The sequence below is a fragment of the Convolutriloba macropyga genome, chromosome 7 (assembly GCF_964194025.1).
Source record: "Convolutriloba macropyga chromosome 7, txConMacr16.3, whole genome shotgun sequence".
Classification (NCBI taxonomy): Eukaryota; Metazoa; Xenacoelomorpha; order Acoela; family Convolutidae; genus Convolutriloba; species Convolutriloba macropyga.
The window spans coordinates 16,726,235-16,738,703 of NC_134474.1; the positions used below are offsets into that span (position 1 = coordinate 16,726,235).

The 12,469-nt window shown below is 35.9% G+C and overlaps 1 protein-coding gene across 3 annotated transcripts; it reads right to left on the reverse strand.

Moving 5' to 3' along the window:
* Nucleotides 1–696: 696 nt before the first annotated feature.
* LOC142342647 (uncharacterized) lies at nt 697–12,229 on the reverse strand. 3 transcript variants are annotated; one of them, XM_075394091.1, is made up of 6 exons: nt 11,590–12,229; nt 6,685–6,853; nt 6,127–6,315; nt 3,306–3,439; nt 1,770–1,952; nt 697–1,288 (listed from the first exon to the last, which is right to left on the reverse strand). In XM_075394091.1, exons 2-6 carry the CDS (start codon nt 6,825–6,827, stop codon nt 792–794), a joined length of 1,146 nt encoding a protein of 381 aa, XP_075250206.1. In that variant the 5' UTR covers nt 6,828–6,853; nt 11,590–12,229; the 3' UTR covers nt 697–791. The 3 variants fall into 3 exon arrangements, with proteins under 3 accessions (XP_075250206.1, XP_075250207.1, XP_075250208.1); XM_075394092.1 differs by having other exon boundaries at nt 6,685–6,862; XM_075394093.1 differs by having other exon boundaries at nt 11,546–12,229.
* Between the last annotated feature and the right edge of the window lie 240 nt (nt 12,230–12,469).

Consider the following 12,469-nt stretch of genomic DNA (forward strand, 5'->3'; position numbering starts at 1 on the left):
GTGGTAAAAGTTAAGGTACGTTAAGGTTAAATTTAAGACACCGCGCCCTGAGCTTTTTAGGTGAATTTCAGTTAACTTAAGGTAAAGTAAAATTACATTAACATTGCAGCTAATGTGACTTTTAAGTAAATTTACCACTGTATTTTTTATTGTTCAGGCCTTAGCAATTATTTAACAATTACTTAACAGTTTGTTTTTATAACAGAAGCTGCTTTTTGAACAATAATTACGTTAGGGATTTTATGCGTCATCACTGCAAGGTATGGACAAACTGAATTGAAATTTACAACACGCACTCTTTTACTGCTTTGGGTGACAGTATTGTGTCCGTATATTTAAAACGCAGTGGATATGTTAGCTTGTATAAATGTCATTATAGTCCAAAACAAGATCACAATTAAACAAATTAATTGATTTTAATACCATTAAGCAACCAGAGATTAGCAAGCGCAATTATAATCAAGACAATTGTTTAAACTATCATTGCCAGAATAATGTGTAGCTCAACTAATTTTCGGACGTTACAATTATTTGTTCCGGTAATCCAAGGTACTAAATAGCAGAAAAACTTAAATCTGACTTGAAGCCACAGCCTTGAACTCATTGATATCATACTCATGAGCTTTAACCATAAACTTAAACTCAATGTAAATGCTAACACCAAAACAGTTCACGTCACAATTTGATTATTTAAGCATAGCAACAATTTTCTGGTAAACATTAGGCTAATCTCCGGTAACGTTAAATATTTGGCACCTAGAAACGGGGAACTGAAGGGTAATTTACATTCATTAATCTGGACTCTCGGGTACCGTTGAAAATTCTTTAAACAAACTATCTACAAGCGCTCGGTTGTTTCGTCTTGTCGGTGCCAGTGCATCGGCCGCGTCTTCGGCTACGCCTCCCAGTCGACCCGAGCCCGCAATATTTTCTGATGCTGTCGGAGAATTGCACGTCGTAGTACCTGAAGGATGGTTGCGGAGGATCAGACTGGGGTTGGAGGCTGCCGAGGATAAGGTATTGTCGTTATGATGATAGAAGACGGCAGAACTGGAGGTCGGTGGGAGGGTATCGATGGTGGCGGATGCCATCGAGTGTCTGTTTCCGATGGTGGCAATTGAGGTGGTATTGTAACTGAAGTTGTAATTGTACATGCTGGAAGTCTCTGTTTGGGAGGGTTGTCGGGAATGGACTGAGTTTGTGGAGAGATGACGATGATGATCGGGGTTCATTCCCACTAAGGGGAAGTCTACGTTGGCAGAAGGGTTGCGAGAGTGAGATCCACCACCTAAGGACACAGGAACATAGTAAATAACTTGTAGCAGCAAAACATTTACAACACTGAGGTAATCGAAAGCTGTTTGTTTACATATTTCCCAGTACAAATTCAATTGACCAACAGCATTGCCAGATTATCTTCAGACGTTCAGCTCACAGTTACTTTTTATCGTCTAACAGCTGCTTAGCATTGCAAGAGGGCGTCTCTATAGTTGATATGATATCAAATATGTGCACTTGGGTAGCAAACTGTGCATTTTCTTTAAAAAACTGCCGTGAATTAAACTCTTTAAAGAATTTCGCAAACATGGAGAGAAATCCCTTCTTGTTAGCAATAAATCAATTGTAATGCTAGATTTCAAGCAGACAGTTTTTTTTTCTAATCAAGCATTTCAGGCATGCACAATTATAGATCTAAAAAAACAAATTTAGAAAAATAGCATAAGTGCGAGTCTAGGGTAACAAACACCCGACACAGATACTTCAATTACCTTCTGGAGGTGCTAAAGTCGAGTGTATAGTAGCAGAATCAGGAGCAGCTGATCCACCCCCAGCCGAAACAGCACCAACAGAGGTAGCAGTTGCATTCGGATTCAGAATGTCAATCACATTCCTCTCTCGCAAGTTGTACGAGTTGTACTCCGTTCCAGCCGAGAGAAAACTCATCGGATCCCCTGCGCAAGCAGATACAATTTTCGACGCTGAAGGAGGGTTTTTTAAACATGTGGTTGGGATGTACACATTGCAGCCTACTAAAATTTTGGTACTGGAGTTTAAACACTGTAGCCAAAAATGGCGTGTACTAAAGCGAAATATTATCACTCATGTTATTCAAAATGAGAAATCTAGATTTGGCTTATTTTGTCAATTTTGACAATAACATTTTTCGCCATTTGAAACCGGCAGCTGCTTAAATCCGAACCCGCAAAAAAAGATCCATCAACAGAGACGAAAAAATGGAGTGAAAAAAATGGAGTGAAGAGATCAAAATTCAATACTTCTCGTTTTTATAGAAAATTTTTCAAAATCGCTTCAAAATGACACGACTGTCGAAGGCTGCTCTTTAAAAACACAAACGAGCAAAATCATAGATGCTTTCAAAACTGTTAAAGAAAAATTACAATTATGGAAAAACAAAGTTTGCCGCACCATTGAAAAAAAAATATTTTAGGCGGCCATTATGTATTTAAAGCGAGCGATGAAAACATTATACGCTTATGCAGTCGCTCATGAACATTATCCACCCAAATACGTTTACTTTAAACTTTAATTTTGAAATTAAATTTGTGTAAAGTTGTGGCAAAATATTATAAATCAGGCGCGAGTGTTGGTTTTCGATATCAGTGCTCTATGACCATTAAAATTGGTCCAAAATTCTAGTCACAAAACATAACCGACTAAACGTCGGAAGAATTGCTCTCGAACGACTAGTGGGAGCTCTAATCAATTTGAGCCTGCTTCAGTCGGTAGGGGGGACTCTAAATGGGACTAAGAAGTTCAATAGTGGGTTTCAAATAACCACATTAGAGGTTAACATATACCACTATTAAGATTTAAAATGAAAAATGGCACCAGTTTCGGCGCACTTTTCATTTTACTCTTAGTATTAAATTGCCGCCATTGAGTTCAGCTGCTTGAAATTGTGATTGAGAGAGAATTTTAGATCACGCGAAACGCAAAAAGTCAAGGGGGTAAAAGTCACTCGAAAAGTCAAAACGGTCAAGCGAAAATCTTGCATAAAAAAGAGACACACGTTTACAATAATTGCTTTGAACTTTATTCAAGAGCAATTAATAATAAACTCCAAGACGCCGCTTAGATATGTCAGGTATCAATATGCTTTACTAACTAGTATTGAGAGTATCACTTAATACTGATCGGAAAAGGCTCCTTGACCGTTATGAAAATAAATTGTTGCAAATAAACAATCAAACAATCTGCTGACAAGGTTAGCAGCACCAACACCAAAAAAACCAATAGACACAGCCACAGACGATGCTACCTAAGTAATGTAACTACAAATGCACCTCTGGTAAGTCGCATGTTGATCCTGAGAATGATTCTGGAGTTGTCCTGTCTCTCCTTCTTATTGTTCCTGTACCCTGTAAGAAGGGGCTTCCGCGTGTTCTCTCCCGGACACAGCTCTGCCAGGTTGATGTCACTGCAAACATACCAACATCAACATATGCTGACCATCAAGCCCAGTCATTAAAATGGATAGCATGTGAGAGAAGCGGAACTATTCTAATCACTGCAGTAGCAAATTTTGCACTTCTAAACACCACTTAACCATGCAAAAAAATTTAACGAAGTACATTGCGGGGGTATAGATTCAAGTTAGCCACTAAATTAGAGAATACGGAGTTTCGAGCAGTAATCTGACACAGCTGTTTGATTAATAACCAACTTGCTCCTCGATAAAGTTTGTCAGCATCCTGGTTCGTTTAATCTTACAAAGCAACAAAGATAGCTAATTTGGCTCCTAATATAAAGGCTAAATCTAACAAAAAGCTATTATAGAAGACATTTGAGTTCATTTCCCAGTTGCGTTGTAACAACTTATCATTACTTTCAAACTCTTTTAAACATAACCGACTAAAGTAGGGCGAATTGTTCTCAAGCGACTGGCGAGTGATACGCTTCGTTAGTAACCAGCTGGGGTTTAGGAATCCTGGGGCTTAGGGGTGACGGGGGTCAAAAATTTCAACAAAAAGAATCGTCCTTCACGCATTGAATTGTCAGCTCAAAATATTGTTTCGGTGAATCGCACATTTAGCGACTATTAAGGTTCTAAGAGAGCTGCTCGGCCAATTAATGCCTTCCGAGCGTTACCTCTTTAAACCACTTCTGAGGATGAAAAGTCATATGGGTCAGACAACAAATCATTCGCGCAAAAAATTGCGTAAAAAGATCACAGTACGAATATAATTGCTATAAAACGTCGTTTGAGAGCAATTAAAAACGTCTGTTTAGATCCGCAGACTCTTTTACATTAAAATAATCTTTAACAATAAAACTAACCAAGAGAGCCACTTCGATTAACTTGGTGACTGAAGCAATTATTAAAATAGAAATAGGTTGCTGATCTATTTCATGGGAGCAAACATAATTGGAGTCTAAAATCACCATTAGGCACAAGCTAAACCCCAGTATCTATCTGATTTACGTCAATAATTTTTTAAGGACTGCTAAAACTAATTCAATTGAGCAGTGAAGTATTTTTTTTGCCGATTTTATGCCTTGTTTCTTAAGAGTAAGCTCGCATCGATGAGTTCAGTAGTTGAAAACTTTCGCAAAATAAGTAAAAAAAAATGGTCAAAGATATAAACAGGACGTCATCGAAAATTTTCTCCGGCAAAAATAAATGGTGGCCTGGTTTCAACTGCAACTTCCGGGAGCATAGCATGAGAATATAGCTGGCAGACTGCCAGAAAATAGCCGCAACAGCTTCGCAGAATTGTAGTCTCAAAAAGAAAGTAAAAAAGACAGACAAAAAAACGTATTCTTTTCATAAAGGGCTGAGATAATAAATTTTGATTACGGATCTGTATAATTTATTGTTGTTTCTATTAGCTGCTATTGAACAACTTTCAATTAGAGTGATATACACTCACTTGACCTTATCTCTTTGAATCAAAGTAAAGAAAAGTCAACTTCAGAGCGAGGAAGTCATTTTTGAGAGTGAGGTGAATCACGTGTGACCAAAAAATTTAATCACGCAAATGAACAAAAAACTCGCTCCACTAAAATGACGTCACGCACGCAATTCAGTTGAAATTGCATGAACGAATGAACAAAAAGCAGATTTGAAGTGATTGTGACATCATATGGTGGTAACAAAAATCTTGACGACGAAATAAAAAACCAAGAGAAGGCCAATAAATTCCTTCGCGGCTATTAAAAAGGGCTTCAAAATATCTCATATAACCGACAAAATGTTCAACCAATCTGGGGCCCGGCGACCAATTAGAAACTGCTTCGGTGCAGGGGGTCAATCGTCGGTTTGAGAGGACTGGATGAGATGGGAGTCCAAATAGCCAATTAGGGTGGACGGGGAAAGTGTTGCGGTGGAGGTTGACTGAGGAGGACTCATATTTTCAAATTAAGCACAATCCTTCACATTAAATTGTCTCCTCAAAAAAGTTTCGGTGAATCGCATACTTAGAGATTAGAAAGGCGTCAGACTCGCAGACAGCTGCTCGGCTAATTAATGCCCTCCGAGCGCTACCTGTATATATCGTTTTTGATGACGAGGAGTCAAATGGGTCCGAAGAAAAATCGCATAAAAGACCACAGAACATATATAATTGACTGAAACGTCAACTGATTCAAATTCCAAATGTAATCGAATTTAACAAATTTTCCATTTAATTTCTAAAAGAAAACTGCCGCCGGTTAAACTAGGCAGCTTCAAATTCTCATTCAGAGCTTTTGAAAGTCACTAGAAAAATTGACAGACGACGAATAGGTCCCATGCAAATTAACAGAACTAAAATAATAGCTACCAGTTTCGTTTGAGAGCAATAAATACGTTTATTGGAGCCAACTATGAACAAAACTTGAAACCAACTTGCGCGCCCTTTTCATTTGACTTTTAGTTGTAGATTGCCATCAGTTGAGCTCAACTGCTTAAAATTTTGAATGCGAGAGTAATTTAGATCCCTAAAAACTCGACGAGTCAAGGGTGAAGAAGTTACTCCTCAAAAAGTCAAAAGAGTGCGCCTCTTATAGTTGCTTCAAACTTCGTTCGAGAGTAATTAATCAATTTTCAACTGTCATTATAACGAAAAGCCGACCAACAATAAATTCATTGCTTGAAGAAACAAAACGACTAAAAAAGTAACCGACCTGTATCCCAACTTCTTCTGTGAGTTGTTAGTGTCAATGAACTTCACGGAGACTCGCATAATCTGTGACCTGAGGACTGCTTTGCCGTCTGTAGACATCTGCACCACGAAAGAGTGACTTGAGTTGAACTGTGCCTGGTGGTTCTCTATCTTCACCGGCTCTGTTATCACCTTTCTGTCATCTTTTAGCCTGTCGTCAATTCAAAACATATTAGAGGCGAACATCAAATAAACTAACTTTCTTTCACGCTAAAATCTTAGTTAACGCTGATACTTACAAGTTGAGTGTAGGTTCTAATAGAAGATTCCGAATTATTTTTTCTCTGCCAAACGTCAGCCATAAAATTGAGACGACCGCTCATTTCTTAAGGGTATGATCTTATTCACCCAAAAAATATAATGACATTTATTTCAACTGAAGCAATATTTTTATTTTAACACAAGCAAGGACACAAAATCAAAAGCTTTTTGAGCATCTTTTCGCTTTCACAGTTTTCAATAATCTAAGCCATAGTGTTGGCATGGGTATTTATTTTCCACAAATAGAATTTTCACGAACCTGCGATTTAGAAGTAGACTTCCCCTCTTGGCTCCAAGGAGTCTGAGTTTGCACTGAATGGATCCCTGCAGTCGAGGCACATCACTCAGAGACTCAATCAACACATCGAACGTAAACTCCAACTTTGAAGAGTGCAGCTTCATTTAACAGTTATTCGATCCTTCTCTATCTATGGCAACTGTTTCATATAATACAACCATTCAAACAAATTATATTTGACCAATTGTACAAAATAATCTTAGGTCAAAGTGAATCAGTAAATTGAATTTTAATCTCAAATATGAACTTAAAAAATTAGAACTCTGAGCCAGTATATATCCTACTTATTTATGGCTGTAGTTAACACAGAAAAACAGGGGTATTGGCCGACTATCCAAATAACTATTTTTCTCATGGGGGTACGAGTGGAAATGTATGAGCGGAGCGCAGACGAGTAAAGATTTTTAAATCGATAGATCGGAGTACAACTGAAAAACAAATTGTTCAATCAGACACAACCACTTTTTCGAATCACATAGAGTGATGACAAATGTCTTATTCTTAGATCGAAACATTTTATTTTAAGTAACTTTACAAATAATAAGTAACTTCTGATATAAACAAAAAAGTAGGAAGAATTGCTCTCGAACAACTAGTGAGAGCTCAGATCTATTGAAGCCTGGGCGCTTCAAATTCACTAAGGGGATCCAAATGACGTCATCAGACATTATTATACAATACTACAACCACTAATCAAATTTGAAGTAAAAAATGACCGATTTCGACAAACTTTTCGTTTGAAATCTAAAAAAGTCAAGGGCATAAAAGTCACTCAAAAAGTCAGAGTGTTTTAAAATATTTAATTGACTAGCCTTTTGAGAGCTCATATAGCCGTACCGAAAATACAAGCTCTGAGATTTTGTGAGTTTTTTCAGTGATTATCAAGGCTATTTTTTTGCAGCTATCCTTCGAACAAAAAAGATCAGAAAGACACGTATTAATCAAACGGTTTATTATTTGGTTTGATATGACCGAACAACCGTTTCACTATTAATAAGCTGATATAAAACATAGAAGGCTAAATTTACACCAAAGTAGCATACAATATTTTGTATAAGTGGATGAAAGTTTGACTTCGACAACACGAGGCAAACAAATTTTGCGCGAACAAAATTAGAATTACTCCGAAAAAAAAGAGATTCATTTTGTCTTTATCAAGCCAGAATTAGGGATACACTTACATCTGACTTTTAAAAGTATCATCCGTCCTTCGATATTAGAATCTTTCCCATTAGCTATTACATTAATGAAAGTTCTGATAGACGAAAAAAATATTTTCATTTTTTTCTGTCTTTTAACCAAATGCTGTTAGGTATTAGCCTGCAAACCTGGGGTTAATTCTAGGCCCTATATTGGTCAATTTGTACAATAATTGAACGCTGTCAACGATTGCAAGTTCGATCTCTATGCGGATGATATGTATTTGCTGTTCAGGGTGAAAGTGAGGAAAGACCATAGAGAAAAACATATTGGTTCCGCTGTAATAAACTAACTTTAAATGAACCAAAATGTGGAATTGTTCGATTAGGTGCTGGCAAAAAACAGCAGCAACCAAACATCGTCAGAGAAAACTGATTCATTTAAGTATCTGGGATCAATTTGGACACAGAAAGGAAGTTCTGAACAGACTCAAATGAATTACTTAAGACAATTTCTCATACTATACAACGCCTACGCAAAATCAGCCATTCCATTTAGCATAGCTGGTTATGCTTTTACACTGCAAAAACCAATTATGCGAGCAAAATTTGTTGGCAGCAAATTTGATTCAAAGACAATTTAAAAAAAATATATTTTGAGTATGAATTACATGTCCAGATTTTCTGCGAGCTATTTAGACAATAAAGATGAAGATGTGATAAATTAAATGTCAGAAAGGCTTCAAGAATCCAAAACAGCCCTTGCACCAAAAGAGCATCAAAGAGGTTGATAACCCGGTTCAGCTGAAAACAACTCTTACAAGATTCAATAGCAAACAACATATCAAAAGCATTTAATGTTACAAACTTTTGAAATTGAACAAGCTCGGTACAAAGATGGACGCCATTAAGCTTCCAAATAATCAAAAATTGACCGAAACTTAGAAAAAGACTGCGGTGACGTTACCAATGTTTTCTCCTCCATTGAGAAGCAGTAAAAAATTAATATTTTCTTTAAGGTTTTCATTTGGGCAACCACTTGAACAGAAATTGGCTCATTGGTTTGTCAATGTTATTAAAATTTATCTCGCATATTCTCATCATGTCTCATATCTCATATCACCTTAAAAATAACATGGTTCATTTTGGATAACCTATTTTTCGATACGATTAGCTTGCGAAAGTCATCAAGGATTAGTTGCTAAGTGATTACTGGTGAAATAGTTACTAGTTAATTAGAGGTGAAATGAGCAATACTTAGTAAAAAATCAAGGCATCATTTCTTATTGCTATTAAACAGCTTTTACGTAGATGATGCCAACATTATGACTCCCCTAATGATGCAATGAGGAAACAAATAGACTAGCGCCAGAAAAATTTGCTCTCGAACATGGAGCAATTTAATTCAGGGGCTTTATCCCAGGATAAATTTTTCTTTACGAGTGCAAAAAATCTGAGTAGCTCAAAAACACTCAAGCAAAAATATTGCATAAAAAAGGAACACACACGTTTACTATAAATGCTTCAAATTTTGTTCGAGACAATTAAACACGTATAATTAAAAAAAGTTAAAGAATAAATAAATAAAAGAGCGGAAAAAACCAACAGCAATCTAGTTTGCTTTAAAAAATGAATTGAATACCAAAAACATAGCCGGCAGATAGCTAGAAAATAGCCCCGATAGACGCTTGTGGCATTCCATGTAATTGAAATAACTAAAGAAATAAGATAGACAGAATGACCACCAGTCCTTTAATCGACCACTAGACTTTTTGGGTTAGCTCGGACTGTCATTTTTATGAGACAAATACTTCAAATTAATATTCGAAATCAAAAATTCAAGACTCTAATACTCAAGAACTAGGGCATATACGTTTAACGCTACTTAGATGCACTCTATTGATCTGTAACTAGTAAATGTTCATAAAATTAAAGTTCATTAAGTGAATTCAGAAGTCAGTTATTTTAGTGAGATACGTCACGAAATTGACTTAAAAGCAGAAAAAATCACGTTACGCACAGAAATTTAAACTGCAAAGCAATAGAAGTCACTGAAATCGAAAAAGTCAGTGGTAGCAAGAATCATCAAAGGGGAAAAATTATAAAACATAGCAGGACACGTCCCGAATTACAATCCAAAGAATTGATTTATCTTTGAACTGACAAACAATAAGCAGTGTTAGATGTCCAATGAGAAAAATTAGCTCGACACCATTGATATTAAGCAGTTTTACCACAAGAACAAAAAAAAACAAGCAAGACTAAAAAATCAGATCTATTTTTAAAGACATGCTCAAAATCAAAAATTGACTTCTAAGAACTCAGGGTATTAATAAAATTTTCTCATTATCAACCGATGAAACCTGCCATTAATGAGGTTAAATAATAACCCAGCAGTAACGTCAATAAATACTTGCAAAACTCAAAAATTCAGAAACTGTTTTTTTTTAAAAGGCAGGGTACAAGTCAAAGAAAGCAAAGCTAATAACTGAAAAGATTTCAAAAAAAGGACAAGCTTTTTTAGAAACAAATAAAAACGGTCAATAATGAGAAAAAGAAATTATATAATAAAGTTTACAACAAAAACTCGCAAAACTCAAAATTCTATAATATTTGTTGAAAACAATTGATGTCAAAGTCATAGAAGGCAACAGCTTTGAACAGAAGCGATTTAATCGACTAAAATAACCCTATTAGAAACCTATGAGGCCTGTTATTAATGGGAATAAACGATAAGACAACAAAAACTACAAAAGTACAAAAACTCAAACATTAACTCATAATATTTGAGAACAAATAGTGTCAAAGTCATGAAAACTAATAAGCTATTAACTTGGACCATTAAATAGGTTCTTTTGTGCCTCATCATCAACCAATGAGACCTGTCATTAGTGATACTAAGTGATAAGACGACAGAAAGAATTTTTGAAAGTGCGCAAAATCGAATATTCTTTTATGTTTTTAGATAAAAAAAAGTGTTCAGGTCATAAAAAGTTGCAGCTGCCCCTTGATGAATTCTAGCAATTTCAACTAGGCGCAATTAGAACACATAGACATTGTACTAAAAGCACTCAAGGAAGAGAAACTCTGAAAACAGAACTCAAATTGACGCAAAAACTCCCTCTCTAAAAGCCCAAAATTTGTTCAAACATCAATTTCTTACTCCACTTTAAAGGTAGTTTGAAAACAATTACGCCTTAAATCTACTCTAATTTTCTCCTCATTTAGTACTTCAACGCGACTAAAATCGTCACTCTAATTTGACTTCTCACAGACCTGAAAAACCGAAAAAAGCGTGAACAGATCTAAAAAAAGACAGCACACCAATAGAATCCAAATCCTTTAGATTCGAAAAAACTAGATGTCCTCAATAATAGCCGCTATCGCTTCGCGGCTATTAACGAATCGTATAAAAAATATTTTGAATAGTTTACAACCTAATAAACGCATAAAAGTCATTGTGTTCGTTGTTTGAATTAATTGTTTTGTCCCCAGTAGATTATGACCATACAAAATTGATATTTGAACATCTTTTTAAATGGTACATATAAATTGAACTGAATCAGTCTCACCTCGCATCAGGCTACACAATAATCATCCATTATCAGGACAAAAGTAAACATTCACACAGGGTAATTAAAACCAGACAGGGAAGTAAACAGTTCATTTTTAGTTGGACATACCCTCTATGATGCAGGTCTTTTTGATGAAACAGTTCCCAACTTACAACTGGAATAATAATAATAGTTTTGGCTACTTCCACGCAGGATGTTGTATCTGTTCGAATGTATATGGGCATGATATCATTATCGATTATCGTCCGCTAATGTCCGGGTCAAATTACAAAGGCACCAAACACTCGTCTCATAACAACTAATGGCCTTCCAGAAATTGTATAATTTCTCATAAATCTTTGTCAGTAGTTGCTAAACAACACAGTTGCACAACATTCAGAAAGGATTATAATAACGTTCGAGTTATTGCAAGTTTACATGTTTAAGGTTGCAAAAGGTCTCTTGCAATTTCAGCGTGACAGCTGTGAGGTTATGCAAATGCCCATTTCATCTAAAAATAGAACATGTTGGTAGCCAAACACAATCCAGATAAGACTAACAAGCAAAAGACAACCAGAAAATACAGCGCTGGAAGACAGCAAGTCGCAAGCTGAGGTATGTTTGACCAAATTATAATTGGAGGGAGGAACTTGTAGCAAATGCCAGCAGTAATTTAATTCATTAAATAACCCCCCTTCTTGAATAAATTTAAATTAAGCTTGCCATTTTATTCTCAATCAACAAACTTTCTTCAATAACAATCGTGCTTATATAAAGCTTTTTTTTTGGAATAACTGTAGTTGTCAAAAAATTGATATATTTATATGAGTCATATTTATATTTTCACGAGGACTCACCATCAATCGGAATCGAGCAACTATGTTCGAGATAACATTCTAGTGCCTCGTGGTAAGAAAAATATGACAAAAATGTTGGGAAGGCGATAAACTATCTATATGATACGGCCGGCTAAATTTATGGAATAGCTATTGAGAGATCATGTTTTCCTAGATTAAAATTCCCACTCAATAACAGAGTTAAAAACTATACGGA

Excerpts from the sequence above, each read along its gene's own strand:
- LOC142342647 (XM_075394091.1), bottom strand. The coding sequence starts at position 6,827 with ATGAAGCTGCACTCTTCAAAGTTGGAGTTTACGTTCGATGTGTTGATT. Across the intron at positions 6,316-6,684 it reads AGTCTACTTCTAAATCGCAG|GCTAAAAGATGACAGAAAGG; the intron begins GTTCGTGAAAAT and ends AATTGACGACAG. Across the intron at positions 1,289-1,769 it reads GACTTTAGCACCTCCAGAAG|GTGGTGGATCTCACTCTCGC; the intron begins GTAATTGAAGTA and ends CTGTGTCCTTAG.